Source organism: Numenius arquata, chromosome 8, assembly GCF_964106895.1.
Source record: "Numenius arquata chromosome 8, bNumArq3.hap1.1, whole genome shotgun sequence".
Taxonomy (NCBI): Eukaryota; Metazoa; Chordata; class Aves; order Charadriiformes; family Scolopacidae; genus Numenius; species Numenius arquata.
The window spans coordinates 4,002,685-4,018,123 of NC_133583.1; the positions used below are offsets into that span (position 1 = coordinate 4,002,685).

The 15,439-nt window shown below is 40.0% G+C and overlaps 1 protein-coding gene across 1 annotated transcript in view; it reads left to right on the forward strand.

Moving 5' to 3' along the window:
* The window catches only part of CNTN3 (contactin 3), a 59,566-nt gene extending 47,269 nt beyond the window's left edge, over positions 1–12,297 (forward strand). Inside the window, exons 11-20 of the mRNA XM_074151659.1 lie at positions 1,550–1,667; positions 2,447–2,605; positions 2,710–2,859; positions 3,629–3,699; positions 4,515–4,749; positions 4,920–5,035; positions 5,993–6,179; positions 9,458–9,570; positions 11,420–11,588; positions 12,197–12,297. Of these exons, the coding sequence (XP_074007760.1) occupies positions 1,550–1,667; positions 2,447–2,605; positions 2,710–2,859; positions 3,629–3,699; positions 4,515–4,749; positions 4,920–5,035; positions 5,993–6,179; positions 9,458–9,570; positions 11,420–11,588; positions 12,197–12,297 (1,419 nt within the window). The remainder of the gene's footprint in view (positions 1–1,549; positions 1,668–2,446; positions 2,606–2,709; positions 2,860–3,628; positions 3,700–4,514; positions 4,750–4,919; positions 5,036–5,992; positions 6,180–9,457; positions 9,571–11,419; positions 11,589–12,196) is intronic.
* Positions 12,298–15,439: the final 3,142 nt, after the last annotated feature.

Below are 15,439 nucleotides of genomic sequence, written 5' to 3' on the forward strand. Positions count from 1 at the left end.
GATGGTCTGCAGAGCCATGGGAGGTGAAGGTGTCTTCTACACTGCGGCTTTTTGCTCCTGCAGCTTTCTGTGTTTTCCCCAGTACCTTGAGATTCTTCCCCAAAATATCCACAAGTAATTTAAATGTAGTTATTAGTATTAACTTTTCAGTGGTTTTTATTTCAAGTAAAATCACTCTTATTTGACAGCCCCCTGTGTTGAGATGTTTTAAATGGAGTTTGCTAAAATAAGTTGATGTAGAACATGATTTGCTTGTGAGTATGCGTTGGTCATTCCCTGAATATCCACTGCCAATCAAATAGATCGATTTTAGATTGCCTTCGACTCAACTTCTGATGTATTGTAGGCAATCAGTGCTGTATTGTCCTGCAAATGCTTACATTTGTGTTTTCATAGAAGACCAGGCAATCTGCAGTGTCATACACGGAAGAGAAACAGGCAGAATTGTGTTCAGCTTGTGTTGAATAAAGAAGTGAGACATAATGCTGGCCTGACAGTTTGGAAAGGTTGATCCTTTGGGTTTTTTTTTTTCCAAAGACTAAAATAAACTCCAGAATCATGTCTTCCTCTTCCTCTTAAATTACTGTGTGCCTAAGAATCAATTGTATGGCCAAAGTAGCTGAAAATAGCCACAAAATAGGGTTCTGTCCTCAGATGAAGTGCTGCTTCTCCAGAAAATTTAAAAAAAAAAAATAACTTTTTAAAATTGCAGCCTGACTGAGAGATTTTTCACCTGGAAAATAAGATGTGAACTGGGTTAAAGCTGTAATTCAGCTGACACAGAGAGATTTTTTGAAGTGACACCGGCTACCAAAGGTTTAGGATCAAGTTCTCTACTCAGTGATGTGGAAAACAAATGGTATGCAAGGAGCCCTAACGTGAGATGAAGTTACAGTTATCACTCAAGTTTTAATTGTCTTCCTTGATTCAGGAGATCGTCCACATGATATGACGTGAGAGAGACCAATGGGGAAAAAAAATGACCAAAGGTGAAATATTCAATGAAGAACAATGAATAGAACTTAGACTTGTAAAATGGGGAATTTAGCCCGAAATGTACAACCTTGAACTGAAAGAGTGCTCTCAATAACCTGTAGAATGGACCAAATCCAGCTTTGTCGTTTAGACATTTGAACTCCTCAAAAATCTGTGATAACTAGACTTAAAAATTCTGTCTAGAAGACAAATTGGTTAATGGCTGTAGAAACCACATTTTTCTCTTAGGGCTTTGAGACAAAGGGTTGGTCACAGGGCACTGATTTCTTCTTGGTTCCTAATAGCAGTCAGGAGGCACGTTCCCGGTAGAATCTAACCATGTTGTAGCTTTCTTCTGTAAAAGAGGGACAGAGTCTCATGTTTATTAGGAAAATGCTTGCAGACAATTACCACGGAGCAGCTGATGGGTAGTAACTTGCAGGCCGTCTGCCAGTGGCAATTTTTGAGCAACTTTATCTTCAACATTTTTGGTTGATTTTGTTTCCATTTACAAATACAAGCTTAAATTACAAGGTAGTACATTTACGTTAATAAAGCCTTTGTATTTCAACAGAGCGCAGCGGGAGATTTAATGATTAGAAACATCCAGCTGAAACACAGTGGAAAATATGTTTGTATGGTGAAGACAGAAGTGGATAGTGTGGCATCTGCAGCGGACCTTATCGTACGAGGTAGAGTTCAGCTTCAGTTACCATGAATCATATTTTCTAACTTTGGTGTGTTGTAGATTTCAGGAACAGCTGATCTTGTGGATTACAAAACCCAATTCATCTGTGACCAGAATTACATGATTCTACCTTGCAGTTAGGAAGAATTTTAGCTCAATTTTTGGATAAGGCTTAATTTTCCCCAGAGAAATTAAGAGCTGAAGGATATCATAAATCTTGACTTCACGTCTTTTTTTCACTGACAGTCCTTCAAGTCACTGAGAGAGGAAACGAGAGTTATCATCTCAACCCCTTTTGCTGGTGCAGATGAGACAAAAATGAGCATTTTTGCCAGGATGACCAGAATCAGGATTTTCCAGAAGGCAGTAGGAAGCTCGCCTGGCTGAATTGCTGATCAGATGTTGTGCTGAAAAATTGCTACAGTGCATTGTACAGTGAAACAGCTGTAGATAACAAATTGGCAGACTACAGAGATGTATTCGTAGATTAAATGAGGACATTGAGGACTAAAGTAAAAGACATTGGAAAGATAGAGGGCTCATGCTGAACAAAGGTTCTTGGGAAAAAAAAGCAAAACACAAAACCCAGTCATCTGTGCTTCAGAGTATGTCAAAATTAGATTATCAGAGTTAAGTTTAGCGAACGTAAAACAATAATTACAAGTGTTCTTATTCCAAGCTGAATTGTTTTCTTCCTCCTGCAGCGCTGATAAGGTGATTTGTCAGTGATTTCCAGGCTACTGTCTTTACAAAACCCCCGCGTGTTTTTCAATCTGATTCCAGGCTCGCCCGGGCCCCCCGAACACGTGAAGGTGGATGAAATAACTGATACCACGGCTCAGATCTCCTGGCAAGAAGGCACAGATAATCACAGCCCAGTAACCGCTTACACCGTACAAGCAAGGACACCCTTTTCGGTTGGCTGGCAGCGAGTTACAACAGGTAAAACACAGTTCTTGTTACAGGCTCTGTTGAAATGTTTTTTAACCAGGGACACCGTGTTCTTAGTTTTGTTTCTTTTTTTTTTTTTTTTTTCTTTGTAACAGTTCCAGATGTGATCGATGGAAAAACATTCACAACCACGGTGGTGGATTTAAATCCTTGGGTTGAATATGAATTTCGTGTAGTTGCCAGTAACAAAATAGGAGGTGGAGAACCTAGTTTGCCCTCAGAAAAAGTAAGAACTGAAGAGGCAGGTTAGTGGGTTCTTCTATTTGTTTTTAATTCAAGACTCTTGAATGTTAACAAAAAAAAAAAAAGGAGCATTCATATCCTTGGCTCTTTGCAAACAAGCTTGGAATTGCCATCAAATATAAAAGCCTATAACTAGTTTGTTCCTGGTTTTTTTTCCATTTCTCTGTGGGACAGTTTGTGTTGCGTTACTGAACAGCACAGAAGCATAACGTCTAAATACATTTGAACTGTATTTACTGTGCCAAAGGCTGTCGGTTGAGGCAGAGCTGCAGAGTCTGAAGGTCTTAATGGATGGAAAGAGGTTAATTTTGACAGGGTGTTTTTTCATGCCTAGCGTTTGATGAGCGTACACCTTCCGTGTAACAGGCATGTGGCTCAGAAGAGCACATCAATTAAAACGCCAGGAGTTTACTTGGAATAAGGCCCTTGCCCAATCCTTCTGCATAAGTTAGCCCTATTAAAGAAAAAAATTGAAGCTTGCCTCTGATTTTTAGAAGTTCATGAACATGAGGATGGAAGGTTCAGTCTGGGGGGTTCTTCGGCTGCTGAGAAAAACATCAGCCTCCCCCAGGGATGGAAAACAGGAGGGTGACTGCAGGAAGGGGCTGGGGCTTTCCAGGCCAACCCTGCCTCAAAAAAAAAAGTGCTTTGATTTGCAAAAGCAATAAGAATGCAACCGGGTTAGCATCGGAGTGTGAGGTTAATGTATGATGTCTTCCTCTGTATTTATGCTGTGTGTTTATATCCATGCTATACGTTTCCTCTTCACAGCTCCTGAAATTCCCCCATCCGAGGTCAGCGGGGGAGGAGGCAGCAGGTCTGAACTGGTCATAACATGGGATGTAAGTTTTTGGGCAAGCAATTTTGATTCAGAGAATGAGAGTTTCGATTCAAACTCTTCTTGAAAGATGAGTTTCCCCTGGCTGCAGCAGCTTCTCATCTAGGCTGTATATGTGCTCAGTAACACTCTGTAACGTCAGCTCGGCACGTTTGCCTTCTTCCCTCTTTTGCTTCCAGGCGTTACTGTGTCAAACGGCAATCAGTAGGAAATTTAGTTCGTTTGGCTGAAATTGCTTCTGTTCTCAAACAAATGTTAATGCTAAAAAGGGGGCAGGAGGGCAGGGGAAGAGGAAGGGGTGTTGCTCGAAGGTCGAACCAAAGAATGATGCTTTTCAGTGCAAATTTGCAGTTGTTGCTTTCCTACCATTAACTCTGGATGTGTGTATGAGCCAATCCAAACAATCAGATACTACTTTATATTATATATCCCCTTTTTAATGAGTGAAAAAAAAAATTAGCATACAAACATTGACTACTCTGTGTGGTTACCAAGTCATAATCACATCAGAGGAAGGTGTGAGCCACTGTGCAAAGGTAGTATTGGATTCTGTAATAGTTGACTGAGCAACTTTTAATTTTTTATGAACTATGGATTGTGAAATTGAAAACAAAAGAAATGTATTTACTGAAGAGTGTCTTAAAACATTATGCTTAGTGAAAAACAAGGAATATGCCTGAAAGTTGTTCTCTTCTTCAAGTGCAAACCTTAAGATAGGTTCAGAGGAACACGTTTCACTCTGCTGTACCAGAATTGATTTGCTGATGGAATGATCCCAAATTCAGTACCAGAACCTGTTGTCTGTTGCTTTTCTCACAGCCCATCCCTGAAGAATTACAGAATGGAGAAGGCTTTGGCTACGTTGTCGCTTTCCGCCCCTTTGGCACCACAACGTGGATACAGACTGTGGTCACCTCTCCTGACACACCGAGATACGTCTTTAGGAATGAAAGCATCTTGCCCTTTTCGCCCTATGAAGTCAAAGTTGGTGTCTACAACAATAAAGGAGAAGGGCCATTTAGTTCAGTAACCACAGTTTTTTCAGCTGAAGAAGGTATGTGATTATCTCCAGAATGATTGAATTACTCCAGGTATTAAACATGAGCTGTTTCATCAGAGAACGTAGCCACAGTTAATAGAAATGAGATCACTTTGAATATGGACATGTTTATTTCCACAGTCACCAATGCTGCTGCTCTCTAATTTATTGATTTCCAAATACAGAGCCAAGCATTGCACCCTCTGGGGTGTCTGCGACGAGTCTGTCATCCTCCGTCATCGAGGTCTCCTGGACAGCCATCCCCTGGAAGATGAGTAGTGGAAGGTTACTGGGTTACGAGGTAAATGCATTTAAAATACACTCCCCGTCTTGGTATTGTAAAGGGTCGTGCAGGCTGATGGGCGCAGCACAACTGAGCCTTTAAACCAACACGGCTTTAACATCTGCAGGACCCTAGAGCATGGGGAATGTTGTCATCGCCGCTCTTTTCCGGGGACAGTTGATGGCTGTGGCTTTTGGCACTAGGTCTGGGCCCCTGTGGAGTGTTCTGCGAATGGAGGCCAGGCTGTGGGGAGGATGTTCTGCAGGACCCTCTGCTGATGGGCTGCAGGACTCAGGGCTTGAAGACACAAGTAATCTCTCCAGCCCAGACCTTCTCCCCAGAAATTTTCCAGCTGTTCAGAAATCAGGATTCTGTTAAACTGGATTTTTTCATAAAAAGATTTGAAAATCAAAGCAAACAGCTACAGTGTTAGACTCTAGAAATGCCTAATTTACAAAAGATTACTGCACGTCTTGCTTTCTCTCTGCCGCTCCTACACCAAAAAGAAGGATACTTTCTGCTAAGTATCTTTGAAAATGAAGAACACAATGAAATTGTGTTTTGCGTCCTGTGCTGATAGTCATGTGTCTGTCTAACAGTATTTTCAAATGGACATATTTTTCAGAATTACATTTACTTCCACAGAAGCTATTTTGTAAGATACGATTTTCTGAGTTTAACTTGTTTACTTTTTAGATGAAGTAATGATTTTCGTCTTGTCATTTTTTAATTCAAGCAAGATCTAATATTTCAGTTCCCTTTTTCCTACAGTCACATTAAAAACAGGAGCAGGCATGAAAGGCAGAAGGATAAGAATTTTTTTTTACATAGTAATCATATTTTTTGAAACTTAAATGTATTTCTGCCTTTCTCAGCTGAGAAAAAAAAATGCATTTAAAGGAGTCAAAAGCAGCACTGTGGACGAACGGTGCATTCCATGCAAGATTTTAAATGGTTTTGTTTTATATCTACTAGGTTAGGTACTGGAATAACGGTGGGAAAGAGGACTCTTCAAACAGAGTAAAAGCTGCAGGGAATGAGACATCAATAAGAATAACAGGTTTGAAGAGCAACTTGGCCTATTACACAGCTGTCCGTGCTTACAACAGCGCGGGAGCCGGTCCCTTCAGCGCCACAGTAAACGCTACCACAAAAAAGACACGTAAGTATCTCGAATTTAAAGTGGGGAGAGACATAACGGTGCGGTAGCGCTTGCGGGGAAAATGAAACATAGGCACGTTACTGGGAAACACAATACGTATAAATGACCTAAATTTTCATGCAGACTCGAGGAGTTACATAATCAAATGGAGTGTAGATCTTCCATTTTTCCACCCTCTGCTACTTTAGTGGGATGAGTAAGTAAAACTCAACTCTGCCAGCAGAGCTGAAGTAAGATCTATAATTTCTCCATAGAATAGAACCTTTATTATTCTTCTAGTGACTGGGAGAATGTTAAAAGAAAAATTTCTGTTATTTGGAAGGAAAAACATGGCAACTTGTTGAATTTTTCAGGGGTTTATAACATATTTATAAGTTCTCTAGGGCATGGCTTTTGAAATGCAATGATCCTCATACAATTCATGCAAAACAATCCTTCACGTCCATTGTTTCCCCTTGAACAAATTACACAAGAGGCCACTTTACTATTAAAAGGAGAAATTAAGCTGGAGAACAGATTGTCAAAGGCTGCACTAATTTTTCTGCAAATGGAAATATTTTTAGTTTGCTCCTGCAATGTAATACAACTCGGAATCAGGGTCATCAGTCTTGAAGTATTTCTGTCAGACTCACAAGAATGTCCAATTAAATCTGTTTGAAAGGTCAAATTCCCTGCAATAGTCATTAACATCCTTCCACCAAAAGTCGTCGCGTCATCAATATTATGAAATAAGCTAGTTTATCAGAAAATATTATAGGCAGAAACGAGTGTCCCTCTCTGTCACTGAGGACTGAACCAACTCAGATTAGCATATTTGCTCGAGTTTAAATACATGATATGCATAGTTACCGTGACTTGGCTGATCTGCAGTAACTCACTGTCTGTAGCCTGTATCTAACGTGACAAAAAGTTCTTTCTAATTAATCATCTTTGGAGCTCCTGGCTGCTCACTAGAGGTTATGCCGGCCCGGTCAGCTCAGGGATTTTTCAATCCTTTTTTTAGTGACCGCGTGCCTTTGGGATGTATGAATGAGAACTGGACAAGCCCTGGAACAGGATCTGCATCAGGCCCTTAGTCAACATCGCTGCTATTTGAAATTATTAAAAAGAAAAATAAGTTGCATTATGTCCATGTATCTCACTGGTGACTAAAGAGAGCAAAACCAGTGCAGTGCAATGTCATGTCAGTCTGAAGGGTTCTGCTAACTACTGGTTGAATTAACTAAGACAAATAATTCTCTGTGCCGCTGCAGTAGAAACTGATACTTCATTCAAATGCATGAATTTTGATCAGTCAATCCCAATTTCTACCTTAACTTGAATATTTGTGATTGATTGATGTGTTTTTCACTGCAAAGGATGTCCGTGTGCGTTGCATTTACATTCACCACATGGACCTAACTCTTAACCATATCAAGAAATACAAAAGCTTAACTTCAATTGGCAGTAGGTTTCAAGATTGATTGTCTTTGACGTTAAAAGTATCTCTACTTTTATATTTGAAATAAATACTCATGTTCCCAGCCCAAAATAACAAGTGTAGCTTTATTTTCTAAAATACTGCTGTATAAAATGGCAAATAACTGGGGAAGACTTGACTACGTTTATAAGGCAAGATTTCACAATTCTTTCATATTTAGAAGGTCTTACAATACAACAATATGTTCTGCCCACCGATTCTAAATCAGAGAAATATTACTGTAGCTGAGGAGTCTCAGAGAAATCCGTGTAGCTGATTTGCACGCTTGGCACTGGACGGGTGCTTCCGTGACGTGGTGGTTCAGGGTCTGACCTCCTACAGATCAAGTTCTGCAGTTCTGAGCACTGCGGATTATTGGAGATTCTGGTCTCTGAAGTGAATCGGAGCCTCTGAATCACTTCCATAAGTCAAGCGGTAGATAGAGCCTTACTGGTTTTTATATATAATTACTCTTCGTTTTTTTTCAGATGTCATATTAATACTTTGTTGTGGATTTAAAGGAATGACTCATTTCTTTTGAAATTCAGCTTTAATATCTCAGTGTGAAAACTGTTCATAGATACGCTGTAATACTTAATTCTCGGGAGTAAAACAATCTCTTACATTTACAAAAAGTGGCTATTAGTGCATGAGTTTAGCTCCTATTTAGAATACAGAACACGGTAAATACTGCAAAAACGTATCTGTGAGTGGTTGTTTGACTTTAGAGTAATTCTTTTAAGTCTCACTCTTACATTTTTGCCTCTAGTTTGTGTTAAGAAGTATAATTCAGGTGGGTTTTGATCTGACTGCTCGTGGAAAGAAGGTAGGGAGCTACCTGTGTGAAAGAGTTTAAAAATAAAAGAGGGGGAAAAAAATAGAAAAAACCCCACCATAAGCATATGGATAAGAGTGTTTAAAACCACTGTCAGCGTTTTAGACTGGAACCTTCAGCATCAAAGCGTAGCGCAGTCCACCTAAGCAGCAGTTGCCTCCACTAGGTGACAGCAACAGTAAATTGTTTTCCTTAACACATTTAGAAAAGATTTTAATCGTTGATTGTGTCACTGCATGACCCATTTTCTGGGAAACCAACTTGAGGCATCTTAAGAGGTTTGTACTTACCTTCGCCTTCCCTGAAAGCTTGGCAGTTTCGAGATATATTAAAGTCTACAGCCAAAAGCATACAGCTCCTTTGGAAAATTACAGTCTCAGATTGTTAATGAACAAAAAAACCCCAGTAGATTTCCTTGGCCAAATCCCACCATTGTTTCCACTGCAGATACAGAAATGGTAAAAACTGTGGTTCAAAATCACACCTCGAGATAAAAGAAAAACAAAAAAAATCCTGTCAAATATTTTTACATTACAAACATGTAAAAGTAAATCAGCATAGCGTGTAATTTGAATATTCAGAGACTAAATTTGTCTAATAAATAACCTATTGTGAAGTATTTGCTTATTCTTGGCAATATACTAAAACTAGGAATTGTTACCATCACTGGTTTCATTAGAGTTCATTTTAATTGATCACCCGTGTCCTAAGACGTATGCTTTTATTTGGCTGTATTTAATGAAGGACCATCAACAGATAATGCAACTTCAGAAATAACATTTATGTGCCATTCCATTTCTCCTTCCTTCTGTTTTTCCAATTTAGTCTCTGAACCATAAAGTGTACAAACGGCGAGGCTGCCTTTGAGCTGCTTTTGCATCCAACACGTAATGACAGTCAATTACCTGAACTATTATTTCCTACTGTAGAATAAATCACTAATGCCAATTACATTAAAGTCATGCTTTGATTATGTATTTCAAGCACCCAGTCAACCGCCAGGAAACGTTATTTGGAATGTCACCGACTCCAGAGTAATCCTCAGCTGGGAGGAAGTAAGAGCCATGGAGAACGAGTCCGAGGTGACTGGGTATAAGGTAAGGGAGAGCAGACCAGTGACATACCTGAAAGCAATCCACAGTTGGCATTTTCTTGTCTATTTGCAAGGCAGGAAGGACGCACAAAACATCTAAACCATTTCAGCTGTGTCTCATTTTTATAGATTTAAGTCATATTCTAACCGTGTCTCACAAACCGTGGTCCTCTTACATTAACGGTTCACTAAAAGCCTTCTCCTCTTCATGCAAAGCCGGGAGCTGCAGACGCTGCCAGCTCTTGGGATCCCACTTGTCCAAATGTATAACACTTGGATGTTATAAAATACATATAACATCGCATATATAACACCTACTGTAAATGTGTAACAGCCAAATATGTAGCATTTTGAAAGAAACCAAATAATCCAAGACTGAGCTGATGGGAATAAGCTTCCATTGCTGGCCAGGTCTACTTATTAGTACCGCATATATCAAACTGATGTTCTTAAACCTTTTTCTTCTTGCCTACTGTGGGACATGCTCATTGTCTGGATAGAAACTACATTGCTACAGCTACTCTAAAGCTGATCAGCACACAAATGTACAGGTATTTAAATGTCATATATTGGAAGTATGTTTAAGAGCATAGCCGAGGATGTTCTTGATGAGCAGCGTACAGCTGGATCCCACACGGTATATTCCTGCATAAAAGATTTATGCTGAAGATCTGACTGTGCAGTTGTTCTGAGTTGTATTGGCAAGAAATACATGTTTACAGCTTAGATAAGCCACCTAGTTCCATAGACGGAATTTGACCTAAAAACATACCATGAAGAGTTCCAAGCTGCGTACTCGTCTCCCACAACGATTTCGGGTTCCCCTGTGGATAACAACCATTGCTAAGTGAACAAGGATAAGCTGAATTTTGATAAAGCTGGTTAATTTTACCAAAGCAAAGCACTTAGGGGGTTGTTTTCATCCCAGAAGGCAAGGGCAGTATGGCTAACAAAAGCTGGTTTGCCAGGAAGGAAAGAGCCAACAAATGACATGAAAATGGCAGCGCGGCCGTGGACGTGAGCCACGCGCCTGCGTCCCCCCGGGAGCTTTCTGTAACATGGCACGGCGTTAGGGAACGTGTCCCAGGGTGGCAGCATGGCTCTAATTCCAGTGGCCTTGTGGGTTTTTTTCCATTTCATCATTATTGCCGTTATTTTGGAAGAGTTGGGATTGCGGATTTTGCACTGAGAAGCTCCCAAACTTACCCGCTTGTCCGTTTGTGAAACTCTGCCTGGTTCTTCACTGGATCCATGTATTTTTTTAAACTCTGCTGTTTCCTAGACCAGCCACTGGCACTAGGGACCCCTCGGGCAGAAGAGAGGCTGATGTTGCTCTTAAATCCCTCCTCTTGCCTGACCATGTCGTGCAGGGAGCTGTGACCTTCAGCTCCCGTTCTTTAAAACACAGGACACCACCCAACGCAGTGGGGTTTCATGACACAATTATCACTCCGCACTTGCAGAACATCTTCCAACGTAGTCTGTAATTCTGATTAGTTCTCTCCTTCCTAAACTACATACTGGCGTAAGAAGCAGTTGATGTAGATAATGACCCATTCTAAATGGTGGGATAATTTGTAGAACAATACATTATTGACATACTCAATAGAATATATTACTCATTTGTTATCATTATACATTGTGCCATTTTAGATTAAAGCTGGAATAAAAGAGCTTGATTGATGTTACCTTCTTCCTTTAAATGTAATTCTGCCCTACAACGTTAACCAAAAAAATCAGATCTTTTCTCTCATCACGTCTTTTTAAAGCCTGAAAAACCTGGTTTCTAGGGAACACAAAAATTGCAGGGCAGGTCCCGGGGGAAGAGGTGACGGGCTTTGCTTGTGTGGCAGGTTTTGTACAGGACCAGCAGCCAGCCCGACGTGAACGTGCTGAACACGGACAAGACCACGGCTGAACTCTGGCTCCAGTTCAACGACGATTACATTATAGAAGTAAAAGCAACGACTGATGGCGGAGATGGCACCAGCAGTGACCAGATCCTGATTCCCAGACTGGCCAGTAGGTTGAAGCTGAATCCTTATTAATTTCTCGTGTGTTTATACAGGATCCCCAACCAATATCAGAACCTCCACGGCATAAAGAGACACGTCTCTGCCTTAACGAATCATTACTGAGTTTGCAGTTGACGCCCAGCAGTTGTCACAGCTTGTCTTTGCAGGGACTGAGTCCTTATTGATGGGGAAGCAAAAAAAAGAAGTAATGCTTCTATGTTGTAGGGCAATAGTGTAATAAAAAGAAAAGCTATTAACAGTCTTCATGCCCTTATGCATGACAAACTTCATTCTATTGAACTGGTAAATTACCATGTATATTGGTATTAAAAACGTTATATTTTTTTACTTTTCTCCTTTTTTTTTTATTATTACCTTATTCTCCTTTTTTTTTATTATTATCTCCTTTTTTATTTATTATTTTACCAAAGACCACTCCTGCAGTGTCAGCATTTTGCAATACATTTCTGTAGTTGTAAAATACTTAGTGTAGTTCGGGAAATTTTAATTGCTTGTCAGAAATAAGAATTTACAGTAATTTTTGCTTAGCATCTAGGAAGAGTAATAATTTGACTCACGCTTTCGTTTAATCCTGACCTTTTTCATTTGTCACAGGTATGGATGCAAGAGGTTCTGGTCCATCAGTCTTGAACATCTTCAGCGTATCCAGCTTCTTACCGACAATACTTTCCTTGACTCTTAATTCAGTGTTGTGATGATACATTTGCATTTGCTGGGGGAAAGAAAAAAAGAATTGGTTACTACAGAAAAGTGCTTTTTTTTAAAAAAAAAAAAAAAAAACAAAACCTGCAGTGGTTAATGCATGTTTTTCTTCTATCCTGACGTGTTTTTAAATTCTTTATATTTCACAGTAGGTTGAAGTAAAAATATCATATAAAGTTTAGCAAATCCTTTAGAAAGGAATCTAAAATGCCTTAATACTTGAACCAAAGGAGTTTACATATTCTATACTTCAGATACAATGTAAGAGGGGGAGAGCAATGGTACCGGGATGGGAGTTACGAGGAAGAGCTTAGCTCAGTGAGAAACTCCGTTTTTGCAGTGACACTGAATTCTTTGGGGTATGTCCTGCGCTGTTCCGATAACATTCTACATAAGGAAGATGAAATCAGAGACATGGCATTTCAGCCGGATGATAATGCATCGACCAAGCGGCCGCTCTTAAGACAGTGTCATCATCTGGTAGGTTTGCATCCGTTTTCTTACTGCTCTTTATAGAAGTTATTATAAATCTAGCAAGAAATCAAAGCTGGAAGGTAGAGAGAAGTCACGGTATGGATGTTAGTTTTGCATTGTCCACATTGGGGTGTCCAAGAGGCTTCCACTCTTAGGAAATTATTTCCCAGACGCGTTTCAAAGAAAGCTCTCTGTTTCATTGCAGCGTACGTTTATGTTCCTTTTCAAACACCTGCCCTTCCTCTCCATCAATAGATTTAGAAGTTAATTTCCTAATATCCCCTGTTCTTACATTTCTTAACCAGGTTCTTTGTTCATAATTGAGTTCTCCCACCTTCGGGATCATTTTTATTGCCCTTCTCTGAGCTCCTGTCAGTGTTTCACTAGCAAAAGTGCCCAGTGGGAAGCATTATAGAAATGCAGTTGCACCATGGCCTTATGAAAGGGGACTCCTACCACCTCCCTACCTTGTGATGTGGTGCTTCCAGTTATGCAGCCCCAAATTATCTTGCTCTTTTATCTGCCGCGCTGCTCTGTAAACTCATCCTTAATTCACTGTTACATTCATAATTCTCCTTCCTGCTGCTCTTTAACCAATTCAAAACTTAATGTACCCCGTTACTGTCATATGATCCTGGTAAGTTTATGGCAATACTATAGGTTATAATAAACAAATTACACAAAACCACTTCAGGCTTGCTATTATAGAGAAATCTATGCTTTCCTTCATAGCAATATATTAAAGATACATTAAATCTGGTACATTTGACTTCTGCAGTTGGGACTTAAGTCAAAATCAGCCTTTTAGACACCTTTTAGAGAGCTGCCCACATACACGGCAGAGCAAGTGTTCATGTGATATAAAACATATCCTTCTAAAGAGGTTTTTTTTTTTTTAATCTCACAGTATTACTACAACACAGAAATATAAAGGGAGAGAACCAGGATTCATGAAATTATGGTAGCACTGTAGAAAAAAATACCTTGATATGCATTCAAATAGCAAATTACCTTATTAGTATCACATCCAGATGAAAGTATGTGCTAACTGTTGAAGTAAGCAAGATCTGTATATACTGTACATATATAGTTATAAATGGCTAGTTGCTTTTCAATGTGGCTAACCAGTGGTGTTCTCAGACACTTGCAAATGGCGGGGGGGGAGGGGGGGAGATGGAAAACCAGGTGTTACTAGTAAATATATAGTTATGTTTCATGCAACAAAGGGTGAATATTTCTATTCTTGTTTCACAAAATTCTAGTCCATGTTCCTGTATTGCCATTTTCACGCGATTACGTTGTATTGTTTAATTTCTAGTTATATATCTCCATGAGATATGTACCGAGTACCTTGTTTCATATTGAAAAGTTTGAAATTTATCCTTAAAACTTCCAGTTGTGTGTGTATCCTATGGTTATCTGTATGCATTTTTTTCTATTACTCTAATAAAATATTTATTACATTGAGGGATACTAGAATATTTCAAAGTAGTATTGCTTGTCTGTGTTATATATTTGCGCACACGGGGATTTACTGCATCTAAAAATCCTCGTCTACGTTCTTCGTAGTGTTTCTGCTTCATGGCAGGAAGGGAGCTGTTTCCCTCGCAGAAGCTTTGCTGCCCTGAGACTAAAATCCTGACATACATACCCAGAAACTGAGAGAAATGGGTGAGGAAGAGGAGTGAGGATGTAAATAGGTCCCAGTCTGGCAGACACAGGTGGAGCAGGTTCTGTTCCAGCTTTGGAGCTCCAGGTTTGAAGCACCATGGACAAAAAGCCCCTTCCCTTTCCCTGGCTTGGTTTTCCCTCCATCCAACTGGGCTCTGAAATGAAAAAAAAAAAAAAAAAAAAAGTAATTATATTGAAGAAGAGTTAGTTCTTTATAGTAATTGGTTTACGGTATCACTATTTAGCATTAAATTGCATGGCCTGTTCTCCCTGCAAACTGCCTTTTCCTTACGTACCGCGGCTTCCCATAAACCCAGAGATTTTGTAGCAATAAAACCTCCTCACTGGGAACGCGAGCAAAACAGAACTATATATTTTAAGCTTTTAAAGCGTGGCTTCTACCTGCGTTAATAGGGAGCTGATCCAGCTGCTGCAGTAGGGGTTAACAGTAATCCCAACCTATTCACAAGTGTACACCCAAGAGGCAAAACTGAAGTAATTTTTCTTGAGTAAATGGGGTTTTCCCTTTCAGCTGGTTGTAGGTGGACACCTGCCTTGCTCTGTATTCCCCCAGCGTTCAGATTCCTCTTCCTTTACATTGACTGCGGTTCGTTCCTCATCTCACGTTAATTCAGTCAATGTTTATTTCAGTAATAAACGGACTTGGTTACCCAGGGAGAGGCTGGAAAAAAATAAGCTGTTACTGGGAAAGCAGAGGAGGAAAAGGTGAAGATCCAGTAAGGGATAACGCGACCAGTCCCTGCGCCAGCCCATCATCTCCTGCCAGCGTTTCCAGCGCAGCTTCTGTCACTAACCAAGTTCAGCAAATTCACTCCTGGGGAGGGGGGGGGGGAAGAAAAAAGAAAAAAATCAATGACAATAAAAAATTGTATGTATGACAAAAAAAAATGGCTTGTATGACTGGAACGGCAAGTGCTGGGGAAGGTACTTCTGCCATTCCACTTCAGCTCTTACGTGCACCAAAAATAG